The 18,950-nt window shown below is 46.4% G+C and overlaps 1 protein-coding gene across 1 annotated transcript in view; it reads left to right on the top strand.

Annotated features, from left to right (window-relative positions):
- Positions 1 to 18,950, top strand: part of LOC120928194 (teneurin-4) — a 307,285-nt gene that overhangs the window by 216,662 nt on the left and 71,673 nt on the right. Inside the window, exons 13-14 of the mRNA XM_040339303.1 lie at positions 12,221 to 12,340; positions 18,588 to 18,849. Coding sequence (XP_040195237.1) covers positions 12,221 to 12,340; positions 18,588 to 18,849 — 382 coding nt within the window. The remainder of the gene's footprint in view (positions 1 to 12,220; positions 12,341 to 18,587; positions 18,850 to 18,950) is intronic.

Raw genomic sequence — 18,950 nt, 5'->3', positions numbered from 1 at the left:
TTTCGGGCAGTTGCCAAACATTAATTGATTCAAATGAGTTCCGCCTCCTCGCTTCAGGTTTTCAGCACCAGACACAGAAAGAAGTTAGGGGGGGGGGGGGGTGAAGGTGTCTGTCCATCCATATGTGATCCATGCCTGGGAACAGTTATGGCATTAACAAGCACACTTCTAGGGACACAACTCACCCTTCAGGAGCAATTCTAAGCAAGCAGTCACTGTGGTATGAATGCTATCCAGCAAATACAGCTGTGCTAAAATAATAAAATGTATTCAGTTTACCTTTGTCTAAATCGGTGGTGTCATTAAAATAATACAGGGCGTAAAGTGTGAGCCTGTGAAGTGGGTCGCACAATAGTAACGCATTTTCATGCATTGAAATGCATTCAAAATGAAAGCTCTACAACACCCAAAAATGTCTGTCTTGCTTAATTTTTTTGCAATTTACCACAAGAATGAGTCATCAGTGATGTCAGCGGATGCAATGATGGCCCCCAACATTAATGTAAGTGACCGCAGGTGTCAGTGATCGCAATAATACCCCCAGTATAGGTGTCATTGTCAGTGACTGCATTAAAGGGTCACTAAAGGAATTTTTTTTTTTAGCTAAATAGCTTCCTTTACCTTGCTGCAGTCCTGGTTTCATGTGCTCATGGTTCGTTTTTGCTTTGATATTGCTGTAAATCCTCTCTGTTCTGGACACTTCCTGGTTGCCTGTTTCCTGATAACCACAGTACTGGGAGATTTCTCACGGTGGTCACTAATCAAGGAGCTGTGTGTAAAACGAAACTGGATTGGTGCTGAGGAGTTTTAGACAAAGTATCACTGCTCTCTATTGGCTGACTGCCCTCTAGTGGCTCTCTGTACATCAGAGAACCAGCAAACAACAGCAAAAACGAAACTACACTGCAGGCACATTATATGATTGTTTTTTTATCTATTTTTATTCATTTTTAAAAGGAATCAGTTAACTATTATGTCTCTGTGCCCTGTAAACAGTCATTTCAGCTAAAAAAATTTTTTCCTTTAGTGACCCTTTAATAAAGCACACAGCATTGGTGTCATTGACCTCAATAATAACCCCCAGCATTGGTGTCAGTGACTGTATTAATAACCCCCAACTATAGTGTCAGGGACTGCAATAATATCCCCAGCACTAGTGTCCATGAATGCAATAATAAACCCCAGCATTGGTGTCAGTGAATGCAATAATAACCCCCAGCATTGGTGTCAGCGACTGTATTAATAACCCCCAACTATGGTGTCAGGTAGGGTGCCCACGTGTCCCAGATTGCCCCGGACTGTCCTGCAATTGACATGTTTGTCCCTGCTCCCAGGCACCTTCATTCTGGGACAATACAATGTCCCGGAATGAAATAGAGGACACAGCCACCCCCTACTAACTAATTACTACAATTCTGGAACTGGTTGCTAGGTCCAGCGCTGCCTGGCATCTTGCAACCAGTAACAATTAACTCTCAGACAGTGAGACCGAGAGCGAGGCCTGCGCCTAGTGCAGCACTGCTGTCCCCTTCCACCTTGGCACCTCCTCCTTCTCCGGCACCCAGCGGCAAGCAGCAGGGACTGGTGTGATCATCGCTCTCCAAATAGTGACGCCACTCCTTTCTTTCTACGCACGTGGCTCATGCAGAGGGAGTGACAGCAGCACTGCATCTGGTGGCATACTATGGGTGGCAAGCGGCACTGCATCTGGTGGCAAGAGGCACATTCACCTGACAAATAACCCTGCCGCCAAATTCCCCATTAACCCCGAAACTACATTTCCCCCCGTCCCCCTCCCTTATCTTTTTTGGAGAAGGTGAGAGAGGGAGTGTGTCCCTGAATGGCAGTTTGAAAATGTGGTCACCCTAGTGTCAGGGACTGCAATAATATCCCCAGCACTAGTGTCCATGAATGCAATAATAACCCCCAGCATTGGTGTCAGTGAATGCAATAATAACCCCCAGCATTGGTGTATTGACCACAATAATAACCCCCAGCATTGGTGTATTGACCACAATAATAACCCCCAGCATTGGTGTATTGACTGTAATAAAAACCCCCAACATTGCTGTCAGTGACCAGAATCATCACCCCCAGCATTGGTTTCAGTGAATGCAATAGTAACCCCCCAGCGTTGGTGTCAGCGGGTGCAATGATGGCCCCCAACATTAATGTAAGTGACCGCAGGTGTCAGTGATCGCAATAATACCCCCAGTATAGGTGTCAGTCACCACAATAATAAAGCCCTGTACACACGGCCGGGATTCTCGTCAGGGAAAAAACATAGTTTTTCCTGACAAGATTCCTGGCATGATTTTCTTGCCGGCCGAGTGTACAGACGTACGATTCAAAAGAACCGCCATTCTTTTGAATGGCACAAACGCATTGACGTCATCGACTACGATGAGCATGCGCTCGTCACATTCGATGCCGTCGCCGCCATCTTGCTTCACCCTACCTATGCCTTGGAAGCTACCTCGCATGCGTCATTTCGAGCATGCACGGGTTTCATGGAGCCAGGTAAGTATACAGACGCTCGGGTTTCTCAGCAGGAAAACGCTGCCAAGAATCACGACGAGAAAATAGAGAGCAGGTTCTCTATTTTTCTTGTCTAGATTCTGGGCAGTTTTTTCGAAGAGGCTGTGTTTCTCCCTGCAGCAGCTGAAAGCCGGCAGGAGGGGAAAAAATGTCTTTCAGCTGCTGCAGAGGGCCGCACAGGGCATCCTTCTGTAACTGCCTCTCTGCTAAACCATACTAATTCCTTCTGCTGTTTGGGCCCCCCTGCATGCCCGGGCCCCCTACAGGAGGACTGGTGGTCCCCCCCTATCAGCGGCCTGGGTGTCGGTGACTACAGTAATAGCCCTATGCATTGTCAGTGACTGCATTAATAAAACACACAGCATTGGTGTCATTGACCTCAATAGTAACCCCCAGCATTGGTGTCGGTGACTGTAATAATAACCCCCAACTGCATTAATACCCCCAGCACTGGTGTCAATGAATGCAATAATAACCCCCAGCATTGGTGTCATTGGCCACAGTCATAACCCCCAGCATTGGTGTGTCGGTGAATGTAATAACAACCCCCCCAGCATTGGTGTATTGACTGCAATAATAACCCCCAGCAAAGGTGTTGGTGATCGCAATTGTCACCCCCAGCATTGGCATCAGTGAATGCAATAATGGCCCCCAACATTGGTGTCAGTGAATGCAATATCAGCCCCCAGCATTGGCATCAGTGAATGCAATAAATGCCTCCAGCATTGGTGTCGGTGACCTCAATAATAATCACTGGCATTAGTGTCGGTGAATGCAAGAACAGCCCCCAGCATTGGGGTGCAGTAAATGCAATAGTAACCCCCGGCATTGGTGGCAGTGAATGCAATAATTGCCCCCAGCATTGGTGTCGGTGACCTCAATAATAATCACTGGCATTAGTGTCGGTGTATGCAAGAACAGCCCCCAGCATTGGGGTGCAGTAAATGCAATAGTAACCCCCGGCATTGGGGGCAGTGACCACAATAATAATGTACCCTGGCATTTCTATCAACAAAGGTAACACTGACACCTTAATCCAAACACCATAGAGGACGTTTATGCGGATTGTAGAAGATTATAATTGGAGGTGTGAAAGTTGTGCAATTCCCTGTGTTCTAGTTACATAATCCAATGCTTGGTATTTTTCTAACACATCAAAACTTGGCAAAGCTATGAAACCTTTACTACAACATTACAGATACAAGTCCAGATGAATGTGGCTAATTACTTCTAGATATACCATGACCCGGATAAATCGGAACATTCATTAGGACCGGCCCTATGATGGGACCAGGTGGTACCATGGGTACTAGGCAGCACTTTTAGGGGGGCAGCATACTGATCCTGATCCATAGAGCCATGGCAGGTCCTCTTTATATTCCTTTACATGTAAAGAATCTCGACAGGTCCTCTATATACATGTATAGAGCCATGACAGGTCCTCTTTATACTTCTTTATACATGTATAGAGCCATGACAGGTTCTCTTTATACATCTATAGAGCCATGACAGCCCCTCGTTATACTCCTTTATACATGTATAGAGCCATGACAGGTCCTCGTTATACTCCTTTATACATGTATAGAGCCATGACAGGCCCTCGTTATACTCATTTATACATGTATATAGCCATGTCAAGTACTCTTTATAGTCCTATATACATTTATTGAGCCATGACAGGTCCTCTTGATATTCCTTTACATGTAAAGAGTAATGACAGGTCCTCTATATACATGTATAGAGCAATGACAGGTCCTCTTTATACTCCTTTATACATGTATAGAGCCATGACAGGTCCTCTTTATACTCCTTTATACATGTATAGAGCAATGACAGGTCCTCTTTATACATGTATAGAGCCATGACGGGTCCCCTTTAGTTATCATGATATAAAATAATGAATGTGGGGGCCTTTTGGTTGGCGTGATTTTTTTTCTGGGGGGGGGGGGGGGGGCAGCATTTCATGCATTTCATGCATGACCATGGTATGGGTAACCTTGCAGAAAATTGCGGACATAGATGGTTCCCATTGTCTAAGGCCCCATACACACGAGAGGATTTATCCGCGAATACGGTCCAGCGGACCGTTTCCACGGATAAATCCTCTCGAGGATTTCCGCGGATTTCCATGCGATGGAGTGTACTCACCATCGCATTGAAATCCGCGCCGAAATCCTCTGGCGATGACGTGTCGTGCCGTCGCCGCGATTATGACGCGGCGACGTGCGCGACGCTGTCATATAAGGAATTCCACGCATGCGTCGAATCATTACGACGCATGCGGGGGATCCCTTCGGACGGATGGATCCGGTGAGTCTATACAGACCAGCGGATCCATCCATTGGGATGGATTCCAGCGGATAGATTTGTTTAGCATGTCAGCGAATATTTATCTGCTGGAAATCCATCCCAGGGGATAAATATCCGCGGAAAAAGATCCGCTGGCGTGTACACACCATAGGATCTATCCGCTGAAACCCATTCGCTGGGATTTTTCAGCGGATGGATTCTATCGTGTGTATGGGACCTTACAGATCCTTGCAGTATCTACAAAAGGATAGTTTTCCGCAGCAAAAATTGAGTTTCACTAGCTGAAAGTTAGTTTGACGACTACTATAAAAGAGCAGAAAAAACAAACAAAAGGTATAATCCTGTGTAGTAATTTGACTTAATTACCCCCCTTGTCAAACTTTCCATCTGGGAATTGAGTTGAAGACTCGGTAGTCATACTCAATGCTGATGCGAACTGGTATTAGGCAGCCATGTCTCTCCGGCGGCGATGGCTTTTGAAAACCTGTGTAAATGCATTCAGTGAAAGAACAGCTTGAATTAAATCTGTTTTCAAACCGAGTAAATGGATCTGGCCCTGCAAGCTTTCAGCGTTCGTATCCCAAACGAGGCCAAGCGACGTCGAGAATATGCCGTTTCTCTCTCCATGCCAACCCCATTATTGCACAATTTTTACCATGGCGCTGCGCTGCGTTAAGTGTGTTTAGGGATAATCTCTCCCTCGCCTTTCTTGTTTTAGAACTTTTTATTTTTTTTTACCTTATCCTTGAAACATTTCGAAGAAAAACAGCAATTAGTTTTCGATTGGCTTTTTAACGGAGCTGTGCCATTGAGTAAAAATAGTCTTTAAAAGTTTGAGTTCCAAAATAACTTTTCATCCTTCTTGCTTGTGGAAACAATTGTTCTGGGGATAAAACCCGATGGAACGCTGCAAACCAGTGATAGCTGATGACTTTACAGGTCACTGCCTTCCTTGTGTTCCCTGTGCAGGCAGTAGTTGGCGCTATCATTGGCGTTGGGTGGACACTTTGCTTTGAGTTCCTTTTGTATATTTCCTTTATGTGGTTATGGCTACTCTGTACATATGTTGGATACAAACCTTACACTACGCTAAAGGTGTCTAATTGGGTTAGACACCTTGGGCCAGATTCTCATATCCTGGCGTAAAACTATGCGGGCGTAACATATCTCGTTTGCGCTACGCGGCCGCAAGTTTTACGGGCAAGTGCTTGATTCACAAAGCACTTGCCTGTAAAGTTGCGGCGGCATAGCGTAAATCATCTGGCGCAAGCCCGCCTAATTCAAATGATCCAGGTAGGGGGCGTGGATCATTTAAATTAGGCGTGTTCCCGCGCCAATCGTACTGCGCATGCGCCGTCCCTAAAATTTCCCGACGTGCATTGCGCTAAATGACGTGGCAAGGACGTCATTGGTTTCGACGTTAACGTAAATGACGTCCAGCGCCATTCACGGACGACTTACGCAAACGACGTACATTTTTAAATTTCGACGCGGGAACGACGGCCATACTTAATATTGGTTGCCCCTCATATAGCAGGGGCAACTTTACGCGTCGCAAATGCTATGGAAACGTTGTAAATTCACTGCGTCGACCGCGCGTATGTTCAGGAATCTCGCGTAAATAGCTAATTTGCATAGAGGACGTCGGCGACACCTAGCGGCGGGAAAAAAAATAGCATTTAAGATCTGACAGCGTAAGAGCCTTACGCCTGTCAGATCTAATGGATATCTATGCATAACTGATTCTAAGAATCAGTCGCATAGATACGACGGCCCAGATTAGGACTTACGACGGCGCAAATGGCGTTGCGCCGTCGTAAGCCCTTTGAGAATCTGGGCCCTTTAGTCTATTTTTACACTAGTTCTTCTCCCCCCGAAACCATGCCCCCCATGTCTTCTTTTTAATATATTGACTTAAAGACTGTATTGTAATGGCTGCCAGCTAGGTTTCCTCCTTTGTGTAGTTTGCAGAAAGAGAGAGATGGTGATTCGTCAAGGTGCGTGTATCCGGTTGCGTCCAACCAACAGCCATTGATTTACACAGCACAGTCCCTCAAAGCCCCACTTTGGGGGATTCTCCATATTTTCCTCAGAGCCCTACTGAGCACAGCCGGCATGTGATGGCATTCCCATGGAATCATAGACGATGTATTTCTGATTTTACCCATAGGGAAACACATTGGATGTAACATGCACAGCTTTCCAGGGACACCTTCCTTGTCCGGCTAGCAAAACCTTCCTCATCAGTCAGCAACACCCTTTTTATCCAGCTGGTGACAGCGGCACCTCTCGTGTCCAGCCAGCGACGCCTTCCTCACCTGGCCAGCGACACCTTCCTCACCTGGCCAGCAACGCCTTCCTCACCTGGCCAGCAACACCTTCCTTGTCCAGCCAGCGGCACCTTCCTTTGTCCAGCCGGCGGCACCTTCCTTTGTCCAGCCGGCGGCACCTTCCTTTGTCCAGCCGGCGGCACCTTCCTTTGTCCAGCCGGCGGCACCTTCCTTTGTCCAGCCGGCGGCACCTTCCTTTGTCCAGCCGGCGGCACCTTCCTTTGTCCAGCCGGCGGCACCTTCCTTGTCCAGCCGGCGGCACCTTCCTTGTCCAGCCAGCAGCACCTTCCTTGTCCAGCCAGCGGCACCTTCCTTGTCCAGCCAGCGGCACCTTCCTTGTCCAGCCAGCGGCACCTTCCTTGTCCAGCCAGCGGCAACATCCTTGTCCAGCCAGAGACCCTCTTTTTCATCCGCCCAGCGACCCTCTTTTTCATCCGCCCAGCGACCCTCTTTTTCATCCGCCCAGCGACCCTCTTTTTCATCCCCCCAGCGACCCTCTTTTTCATCCGCCAAGGGGCGACCTCTTTTTCATCCGCCAAGGGGCGACCTCTTTTTCATCCGCCAAGGGGCGACCTCTTTTTCATCCGCCAAGGGGCGACCTCTTTTTCATCCGCCAAGGGGCGACCTCTTTTTCATCCGCCAAGGGGCGACCTCTTTTTCATCCGCCAAGGGGCGACCTCTTTTTCATCCGCCAAGGGGCGACCTCTTTTTCATCCGCCAAGGGGCGACCTCTTTTTCATCCGCCAAGGGGCGACACCTTCCTCGTCCGACCAGCAAGTGAGTATCACTGTAAGAGCAGATGAGAGTTTAGCGAGTGTGGCACAGGCCCTAGATTTTAAGCTCCTTCAGGATCTGGAATTGATGTGAATGGTTCAGGGTACTCTGCCGTTATCAAAAGAAGTCAGATACATCTACAGATGAACAAGAGAAGCCCTTTAATGTAGCACACACACCTCTGAGCTAAAGAAATGTATGCCCTTGGTGGTTATTTTTCTTCCAAGTGAACAAACAAGTTCCCTTAAGCTGTTAAGCAAAGTAAGAAAAGGATTTTTTTTTTCATTATTTTATTTTACAACCGGTGTCCTACTTATGACCGCCTCCCACTCAGCAAGATTTCCAGCGTATTCCATTTAATCGGAATCAGCTCCTGATGTGAAAATGGAATAATTGGGATTATCCGCTGGTCAGGGAGCAGCTAAAAAATAAATAAAACATATTGGTTTTGTGCATGTATAAAAATATCGCCATTTGTCGAGGGGGTGCAGCTTTTTTCATGCTTTGTTTTGCTAAATCCGCCGCACGAAGCGAGCGGCAGAAAACAGTGGCAGGAGGTAAATGGCTCCACTACAATAATATATTCTATTTTAACCTGAGGGCGAAATGTACTTTTCTTTTTATAAATAAAATGAGAGCATAACAAGTGCAGCAATAAAACTCAGTTTTTCATGTCCTTACCATTCCGAATATGAAGTCGGAAAGGCAGTTTTATGTTGTAGGCTGTTTAATTTTTTTTCCTTTTCCAGCTAGGAAAGTCTGCGCATTGGACAAAATGAATCTAGTTTATGCTCCTTGGTTTGCAGATATAGTATATGACGAGAGACCTTTATGTACTTAAGCAGTGTTATATCTGACAGTATATCAACTGAACCAAGAGGAATGCCTACTGAGTGCAAGACACAGTTTTCAGCTCCCTAAATAAATCCAGCAGCAGAATTTTGTTCAAACTGGACTCCGGCCTTTCTTTCCGTCTTGCACATTTGTAACGCATCCTCTCCCGTATTGAAATGGCTTACTCTGATTTCAATGCACACTGTGAGCTACTTCGCTTCAAAGTGCAGTCTATTTGCCTTTTTGTAAATCAAGTTTGCAGACTTCTATGGTAAGCCTTGGTTGAATCAATTCACATGGAGCCTTCCCGGCTGGCACAATACAATGATTACTGCTAGCGGCTTGGGCAGTAATCACATGCTAAAAATCCCACAGGCTGGTTGTACCCAAGTCGATCTTTAGATCCACATGTGGCCCCCGGGCCACTGGTTGGGCACCACTGCTGTAGGGGATCAGCAGCACTGAGGTACAACAAGGGATGAAAACAAGTATTTTATTCTCAAAATTGCACTTGTTTATGCTTTAGCATACTAAGTGTCATCACTGAGGGCTTACATCTCCTTTAATGCTGGAACACTGGGAGGCCTAGGTGATCTAAAGCTTCCTTTAAGAATAACCTTTTTTTTTTCATCGCCAAGAATTCTTGAAGGGTACGGGTGACTGAACGATTACAATCCCTGTTAGCATGCTGTCAGGGTCATCTTTCCCCCTAGAAAGGTCATTTTATTGTCTGGGGGTCCAGGAACAGAAGCTTGCCCTCTCGGAGGTCCCTCAAGTCATCGCTCATTCTGTAAGTAGGAAATGTATGAGCGGGGATTGCCTATTTAAATCACGTTGACCCCAAGATTTAATGGCGCGCCTCATGCCGCAGACATGTCGCCTCTTCCTGGGGCCGAATATTGTCTCTGACAACAAAATATATCTCCCCTCTACGGTGACACCTCGGCTGTCGTGAACGATGGACATTTGTGTGTCGATTTTGAAGCTCGGTTATCGTTGCCCTTGCTGAATTTTGTATTCATGTGTTCTCATCTGAGGCTCCTCTTATCAGAGTGATCTGAGAATGGAGCTCCACGGCTTTCTTTACAGGCGCTGTGAATAATGCAAGGCTCGGCCTTCCTGTGGGAGAGGCAGGTAGACTTCTTCTCTGAGCTGTCCCAGATGACGTTCTGAATTATTCCTTGCCGTGTTAATAAATAAAAGCCTGTCGCAGATCAAGGATAAGGTGAGGGAGATAACGAAGAGACGAAAACAGGGTGGTCTGCAGCGTACAAACAATTCAATTTTTTCAAACTGTATTCCTGGTCACCCTTGCATTGGGATTCTTACTTGCAGATGTATTTGGCACATAACACGCTGCTTATATGGACGTAACTAATGGAAAAGCCAATAGACACTTTCAGGTGGATCTACTAAAGACAAAGCTTCACTTCATTTACTAAGCTCAGAAGCAACTGCATTTTGCAGATTGTACAGTCTATTTGCCTTTAGTAAATCCACCCCTATGTCTATTGGGTGTATAATCTATAGTAGAATAAACTTGGATTGTTACCTTGATTGGCATGGTGGCAGTGATATTCGCTGCTCCAAGCTCATGGTGGGGCGAGTTGACACTCAGACTTAGGGCTAGATTCAAGTAGCCCGCCGTAAGTTTGTGCGGGCGTAGCGTATGTTATTTACGCTACGCCGCCGCAACTTACACGGGCAAGTGCAGTATTCACAAAGCACTTGCTCCGTAAGTTGCGTCGGCGTAGCGTAAATGGGGCCGGCGTAAGTGTGCCTAATTCAAATGAGGGGGGCGTGTTTTATGTAAATGGACGGTGACCCGACGTGATTGACGTTTTTCCCGAACGGCACATGCGCCGTCCGTGGAATTTCCCAGTGTGCATTGCTCCAAAGTACGCCGCAAGGACGTCATTGGTTTCGACAAGAACATAAATTACGTCCAGCCCTATTCGCCAACGACTTACGCAAACAACGTAAAAAATTCAAAATTCGACGCGGGAACGACGTCCATACTTAACATTGCGTACGCCTCCTAATAGCAGGAGCAACCTTATGCCGAAAAAGCCTAACGTAAACGACATAAAAAATATAGCGCCGGGCGTACGTAAATTTATGAATCGGCGTATCTAGGTCATTTGCATATTCTACACCGAAATAGACGGAAGCGCCACCTAGCGGCTAGCGTAAATATGCACCCTAAGATATGACGGTGTAAGAGACTTACGCAAGTCGGATATAAGGCTAATGTCGGCGTATCTTGCTTTCTGAATACAGAAAAAAGATACGCCGGGGGAGCTTTGAATTTACGCGGCGTATCTATAGATACGCTGGCGTAAATCAATGCTGAATCTAGCCCTTAGGCTGGCCATACATTGGAAAAGGACCTGGGGTCCTAGTAGATGATAGGCTCAGCAGTGACATGCAATGCCAAGCTGATGCTAACAAAGCAAACAGAATATTGTCATGAATTAAAAAGGGGGATAAACTCCAGAGATAAAGTGATAATTCTCCCGCTCTACAAGACTCTGGTCCGGCCGCACCTGGAGTATGCTGTCCAGTTTTGGGCACCAGTCCTCAGGAAGGATGAACTAGACATGGAGAGAGTGCAAAGAAGGGCAACAAAGCTAATAAAGGGTCTGGAGGATATTCGTTATGAGGAAAGGTTGTGAGCACTGAACTTATTCTCTCTGGAGAAGACGCTTGAGAGGGGATATGATTTCAATTCACAAATACCATCTTGGTGACCCCACAATAGGGATAAAACTTTTTCGTGGAAGGGAGTTTAACAAGACATGTGACCACTCATTAAAATTAGAAAAAAATAGATTTAACCTTTAAACTACGTAGCGGGTTCTTTATTGTAAGAGCGGCAAGGATGTGGAATTCCCTTCCACAGGCGGTGGTCTCAGCAGGGAACATCAATAGTTTCGAGAAACTATTAGATAAGCACCTGAATGACCACAACATACAGGGATATACAATGTAATACTGACATATAATCACACACATAGGTTGGGCTTGATGGACTTGTGTCTTTTTTTTAACCTCACCTACTATGTAACTAGAACATTATACAAGCTTCTTGTACAATTTTCCTTTAGATTTACCAAAACCGTATAATATAAAGTTAAACCTAAACACTCTCAATTTGTATGGTCTACGGACCTCAAGTCGGGGACTACTTTGAAGTTACACAGATATGACCGGTACTCATTGGAAATCGTTGGGTGCGACTTGTCAGTCCCAAGTATGAAAGGGGCCTAACTGTATTCATACTGTATAAAATATGCCTGAATGCCCAGCAATATACTGGAGATGCGGGTAATAGGGGGCTGGATTATAAGAATGTGATGTTTTTTTTTTTTTCCAGATTACCTTTGACTACTTTTTTTTACATTTCTATTTTAATATTTATCATCTTTTTGCAGACACGCATGTGTCATTCGCGGTCAAGTGATGACATCAGACGGAACTCCGCTTGTGGGCGTGAACATCAGTTTTGTCAACGCTCCTATGCTGGGATATACCATCAGCAGACAAGATGGCAGGTAATGCTTTACTCACCGTATATTATGAGTTGCTCAGCCCTTCCCTTGTATCTTAGCTCTTTGAAGTTTGTTATGAATATTAGAATATATAATCAATTAAAGCACATGTCAAACACAAGGTCCAAGGGCCGAACCAGGCCCGCCAGGCCATTTCATGTGGACATCACATCTCCCCTGCAGCTGTGGCACCCCCCCACCCCGCTTCCACTTTGTCTCAGCAGTCGGCAGAAGAGAGGAGGACAGAAATCCTCCAACAGGTCCTTTGCTTCTCTGTGCAGTGGCATCAACCCCCCCCCCCCCGTCTCCCCTGCACTTTCTGCTTCCCAGCTCCGCCCCCAGATTCTCCCCAGCAGCAGCACAGGGCAAGGGGGTGCACTGTGATGTAACGGAGAGTGGGGGACTCTTGACTTCTGGCGGTTGGTGGGCTTTTGACATCTGATGTAGGGGGGGGGGTGCTTTTGCATTTGAAAATAAGTATAATACAATTCAATGGCAGTTGAAATGGAGGGTTGCACGCTGCTGGTATCATCCACATAAAAATGTTATTGGAGAAAACATTTAAAAATTTGATTCGAATTTCCAAATAGAATAGAAAATAAAGGAATAGAAAAGAATATAATGGGATAGAAAGATAAAATAATAGAAAACAATTGAATTGAACATAAAGTAATAGAATAGAAAAAATAATAATAAAAATGAAAGATTGGAGTAAAACTGAACACACTAGAATAGAAAATAAAAGAATAGAATTGAATAGAAAATAAATGAATAGAATATAGAAGAATAGAATAATCTAGAATATAACTGTTCTGAAGATTTCCCCTAATTTGGTGGTCAGTGGGAAGATTTCCCCTTACATTGGCGGTCAGTGGGAAGATTTCCCCTTACATTGGCGGTCAGTGGGAAGATTTCCCCATACATGGGTGGTCAGTGGGAAGATTTCCCCTTACATTGGCGGTCAGTGGGAAGATTTCCCCTTACATTGGTAATCTACATTCAGGGCGCCGGACGCATGGATTCCAATGTTTTTTTTTAGACGCATGTGATTGGAGACATAGGCCCGGATTCACATACATCGGCGCATATTTATGCCGCCGTAACGTATCTAATATACGCTACGCCGACGCAGCGCAGAGAGGCAAGCACAGAATTCACAAAGCACTTGCCTCCCAAACTGCGCTGGGTTTCCTCGGCGTAATCCGGCGTAGGTGGAAGTGGGCGTGAGCCATGCTAATGAGGCGTGACCCCATGCAAATGATGGGCCGAGCACCAGACAGATACGAATAATGAACGGCGCGTGGACGCATCCCAGTGCGCATGCTCATAATCACGTCGGAACGAATGCCTAAGATATGACGGATCACTGCCTACGGCGTGAACGTAACCTACGCCCAGCCATATTCACGTACAATGTAAACAACGTAAAATACAACGGCTTGAGTTCCCTGGTCCATACCTTTGCATGGGTTGCCCCTCATATATGGGGAATAACTTTACGCCGGACGTACGACTTACACAAACTGGGTATATTATGCGCCGGGCGCAAGTACGTTCGTGAATCGGCGTATCTCCCTCATTTGCATATACGAATAGAAAATGAATGGGAGCGCCAAATACGTCCAGCGTAAATATGCGCCCACTCTCCGCCGGTGTAGGCAAGTTACGTCAGTCGGATGAAGCCTATTTTCTGGCGTATCTTAGTTTGTGGGCACGGCGCACAGATACGACGGCGCATATTTACACTTACGCGGCGTATCTCGAGATACGTCGGCGTGAGTGCTTTGTAAATCCGGGCCATAGGCTCTAATAGGCTTCAAAAAAGGGTGGGCTTGGGGCTTGAACCCAGAAATATACAGGCACCATAAGAAGGAAGGTCAATCAGACACAGCTCAAGGAACCCCAAGCAATCTCTGGAGGACACCTGGTTGAGAATGGATGGTTTAGAATTATGTAAAGCCAACAGGGTCAGACTGCCAACTCAATACCCTTTATTATGCACCAATTTAATTCTTCCTTCGCTGTGCCATTTTTTTCTTCTGCGGGTTTGAATCTGCTTGCTTGCTATTTTGGCAAAACAATTCTTATTTTAAATGCTTAATGTATGTATGATAAATGAGTCTTGTCTATTTTAAAATGCTGGAAGCCAAAAACCGTATGTAGTCAACGGCACCCAGAATCCTCATTTCCCCTCCTGTTTTTCTCTGAAACAATGGTCCCAATTGTCTGCTTGCTGTGAGTACCACTTATTTACCTGTCAGACCGTTTGCTTTACACCAGGCCCGAGGTGACGAGAAATGATGGGGATGAACTAGAGGGAAGTCTCGGGGGAGAGGGAAAACCTTGGTGCTTTTGTGACCTCCGGCACAGGCCGCCGTTCCCTGAGCAGTAATGTAATGCAGCATTGCTGAGCCGCCGATCATTACTGGCAGTTAGCAGGGAACAAGCGAATCGCTGAGACAGCCTTCCTGAATTTTAACAGCAGCAGCACAACATGATAATTCAGCAGCACCCAGGCGGCGGGGGGGAATTGAGAGGGGGGAGGGGAAGGGGGGGGTCCGCCTGCAATGGGCAAGCTGTCTGGAGGGAGAATTGTACTACAGCCTTCTCCTCTCCCTATCCTTCCAATAACACAGGCCTGGCGCAGAGTCCCTAGCGTGTGCTTCTAATACCCCGACGGAGGATTTCATATCGACAGAAAGCCCCTCTGGGATCTGACATGTTCACGGCTGCGGCCTTCACATGGAGGATGAGCTGCTGTTAAATATTTATAAAACAAGCAATTGCTTACTGTGTAGCCCGAGAGGTCGGTGATACAGGTAAATCCTAATAAAATAATGGTCTTGGAGAGAAGTTATGGTCATTTTTTTTTAGATGTGTGAATACAATCGGCTTAATGCTGGTAATCCTATCATTGCGCGTTATGTTGGCCGTACAAAAGCCACTTTTTGTCGAAGCTACCCATAGTCAAGGTAGAGCGTGCACCAGTTGGGGGCGCTGCGCTACCTGCATGTGGCGGTGAGGAGTTACGTAGTTTGTCAGGTTAAAAAAAAACACAAGTCCATCTAATTCTGCCCCAAAAAAAAAAATACAATCCCATATACACAACTCCATACCCACAGTTGATCCAGAGGAAGGTGAAAACCCCCAGCAGAGCATGATCCAATCTGCTACAGCAGGGGAAAAAAATCCTTCCTGATCCCCCGAGAGGCAATCGGATTTTCCCCAGATCAACTTTACCTATAAATCTCAGTACCCAGTTATATTATGTACATTTAGGAAAGAATCCAGGCCTTTCTTAAAGAAATCTACTAAGCTGGCCAGAACCACCTCTGGAGGGAGTCTGTTCCACATTTTCACAGCTCTTCCTGTGAAGAAACCTTTCACGTTAAATAGCCTGTTATTAGTTGCTAGACGAGGGGGTCCTAGCAACCAATCAACTGTCTGTTAAATGGAAAGTTGGACAGCTCCCACCCTCTGCTCAGACGTGTCTTCTACCTGCTGTGAAAGGTAAGGGAGGGGGGTTTCACCTAAAGGCGACTGTGCTAAAGGTGACTGTAAAGGGACCAGGATACCAGAAAGGGGGGTGGGGGGTAGCTGTAGAAGAGACTGGAATACTGTAGTCTGGAATAAGGAGGGACTGTGATACAAGGAGGGGGGGCTGTGGAGGGGACTAGGGTGCAGGGAAGGGGGCTGTGGAGGGCACAGCGATGCAAGTAGGGGGCCTGTGATACAAGGAGGGGGCTGTGGAGGGGACTTGGATACGGGGAGGGGGGCTTTGCAGGGTTCTGCAGTGCAAGTAAGGGGAACAGCTGTAAAGAGGACTGGGGTGCAAGTAATGGGGGGGGGGGGTGTAAAGGAAACTGGAATACAAGGTGGGCTTTGAAGGGGACTGGGGTGCAAAGAAAGGGGGTTGTGAAGGGGACTTTGATGCAAGGAAGGGGGAGCTGAGTACACATATGTTAAGGGGAAAGGTCTGTGATTTAAGGAGGTGGTGCTGGGATGTGAAGCGGGGAAGAGGGCATTGAGGTAAAGGGGGACTGTGATGTAAATTTAGAGACTTGGATGCAAAGAGGTCTGTGATGTAAAGCGGGCACTGTATTGTAAAGGGGTGCTATATTGTCACTATTTGTCTTCAGGCCAGGTCCAGAGGCGCAGATGCGGACTACGGCTGAAGAAATAAGTGGAGAGGCACTGCATAAAAACTCCCCACCTCCACCGTATATATGGGCAGGGCAAAGGGGGTGGAGCCAGGAGGGGCTGCAAAATTGGGTTTCACCTAAGGCTATGGTGGCAAACCTTGGCACCCAAGATGTTTTGGAACTACATTTCCCATGATGCTCTACTACACTGCAGAGCGCATGAGCATCATGGGAAATGTAGTTCCAAAACATATGGGGTGCCAAGGTTTGCCATCACTGACTGAGTGTTTTGTTGTGGACGGGTCTTCCCAACTATAGAGGAACAACAAATCCCGGGTTATCCTCGTCTTCCTTTTGCTCCAACCTTGGTAGGTCTTGCTGATCAAGAGACAGAAGTGCTTAGAAAGTTAGCCTACCAAACAGACTTCTCAGCACTGAACTGGAAAGGAGCAAAATTAATGGAAATGCATACTGGAAGAGCCATGTAAAACTGTCACGGAAAGAGATTTATGTGACAAAGAAGAAGGATAAGGAAACATCTGGGAGCAATCAACATAAATAAGTTATCACACCATGAATGCATTTGTTTGAGGTCTCTTCGGGATCTGTACACAATGATGGAAAGGGGACGATTATGTCTGATCATTACTGAGCGGTGCTTATTTTATTAATGCGACGGGACTCTGTTTTCCTTTCTTTTTATTATTCAGGTAATTACAGACACAAGGTTATGAAATTGGGATAGAAGACAATTGTATGTAATTGGTTAAAAAGTGTAATTAGCCAGCCATTTACAACATCACGGAAATTACATCAAATTTTGCAGATTGCACCAACTCCAAACGTTACGAGGTCCTTCTCCAAAAGACGTTTTAGACTATTGTGCTCTGTCAACCTTGGCCCGGATTCAAAGACACTGGCGCATATTAATGCCGCCGTAGCGTATCTCCTTTACGCTACGCCGATGCAGCGCAGAGAGGCAAGCACTGAATTCACAAAGCACTTCCTCCCAAATCTGCGCTGGCTTTCTCAGGCGTAAGTGGAAGTGGGCGTGAGCCATGCTAATGAGGCCTGACCCCATGCAAATGATGGGCCGAGCGCCAGACAGATACGTATCGCCAACTGCGCATCTCAGTGCGCATGCTCACAATCACGTCGGAACAACTGCCTAAGATACATCGGATCACTGCCTACAGCGTGAACGTAACCTACGCCTAGTCATATTCACGTCCTACGTAAAATACGTCAGCTTGTGTTCCCTGGTGCAGCCCTTTGCATGGATGCTGCTGAGTTACACCTCCTTTATGGGGCATAACTTTACGCCGTGCGTATGACTTTACGCGCACTGCGTCGGACGGACGTGCATTCGTGAATCGGCGTATCTCCCTCATTTGCATATGTGAATAGAAAATCAATGGGAGCGCCAAATACGTCCAGCGTAAATATGCGCCCACTCTTTGCCGGCGTAGGCAAGTTACGTCGGTTGGATGAAGCCTATTTTCAGTCGTATCTTAGTTTCTGAGTCCGGCGCATAGATACGACGGCGCATATTTGCACTTACGCGGCGTATCTCGAGATACGTCGGCGCAAGTGCTTTGTGAATCCGGACCCTTGTGTTTAGAGTTTGAAAAGGGCCTCTAGCCCGTGACTGTCCCCCTGTGCACAGAACCAGCTCCATAAAGACACGGTTTGACCAGTTTGGTGAGGTGTAATTTAAGTTACCTGCACAGAGCCCTGACCTCAACCCTACTGAACACCTTTAAGATGATTAGGAATTCTGATTGTGAGCCAGGTCTTTTTATCCAACATCATTACCTGCCCTCATAAATCCTCTTTAAAACATAGCAAATTATCATAGACAAAGCCTTCATAGAAGAATGAAATCGTCATAGCCCTAAAGCAGGGGTCTTACTTGGTGTCAGGAAAACTTGTTAGTAGTGACTTAGGCTGATAGCAGAGAAATGAAGCAACAGAAAGAAATGACACTTAGTGCTCTAAATAGAGACAAGTACAAACAATAGAGGGATATGCTTTGTTCATATTTCATGTTTGCGGTTTACAACCACTTTAATGTCTGTTTTTCTGTTTCTCTTTTTCTATATAAACAGCTTTGATCTGGTCACCCACGGCGGCATCTCTGCGACCCTGCGCTTTGAGCGAGCGCCGTTCATCACTCAGGAACACACCCTCTGGTTACCATGGGACCGTTTCTTCGTCATGGAGACCATCACCATGCGTCATGAGGAGAATGAGATATCCAGTTGTGACCTGAGCAGTTTCGCCCGCCCCAATCCTGTGCTTTCTCCGGCCCCACTTACTGCATTTGCCAGCTCGTGTTCTGAGAAAGGGCCTATTGTACCAGAAATACAGGTAGGTACACAGAACCTACAAATAACAAGGATGTAAATCTTAAGTGTGGCGAAGTTGTGAAACCTAATCAGCCCTGAAGATATCCATGCACAAAATGTAGC

Source organism: Rana temporaria, chromosome 2 (assembly GCF_905171775.1).
Source record: "Rana temporaria chromosome 2, aRanTem1.1, whole genome shotgun sequence".
Taxonomy (NCBI): Eukaryota; Metazoa; Chordata; class Amphibia; order Anura; family Ranidae; genus Rana; species Rana temporaria.
This window is presented reverse-complemented; position numbering and strand designations above follow the sequence as displayed.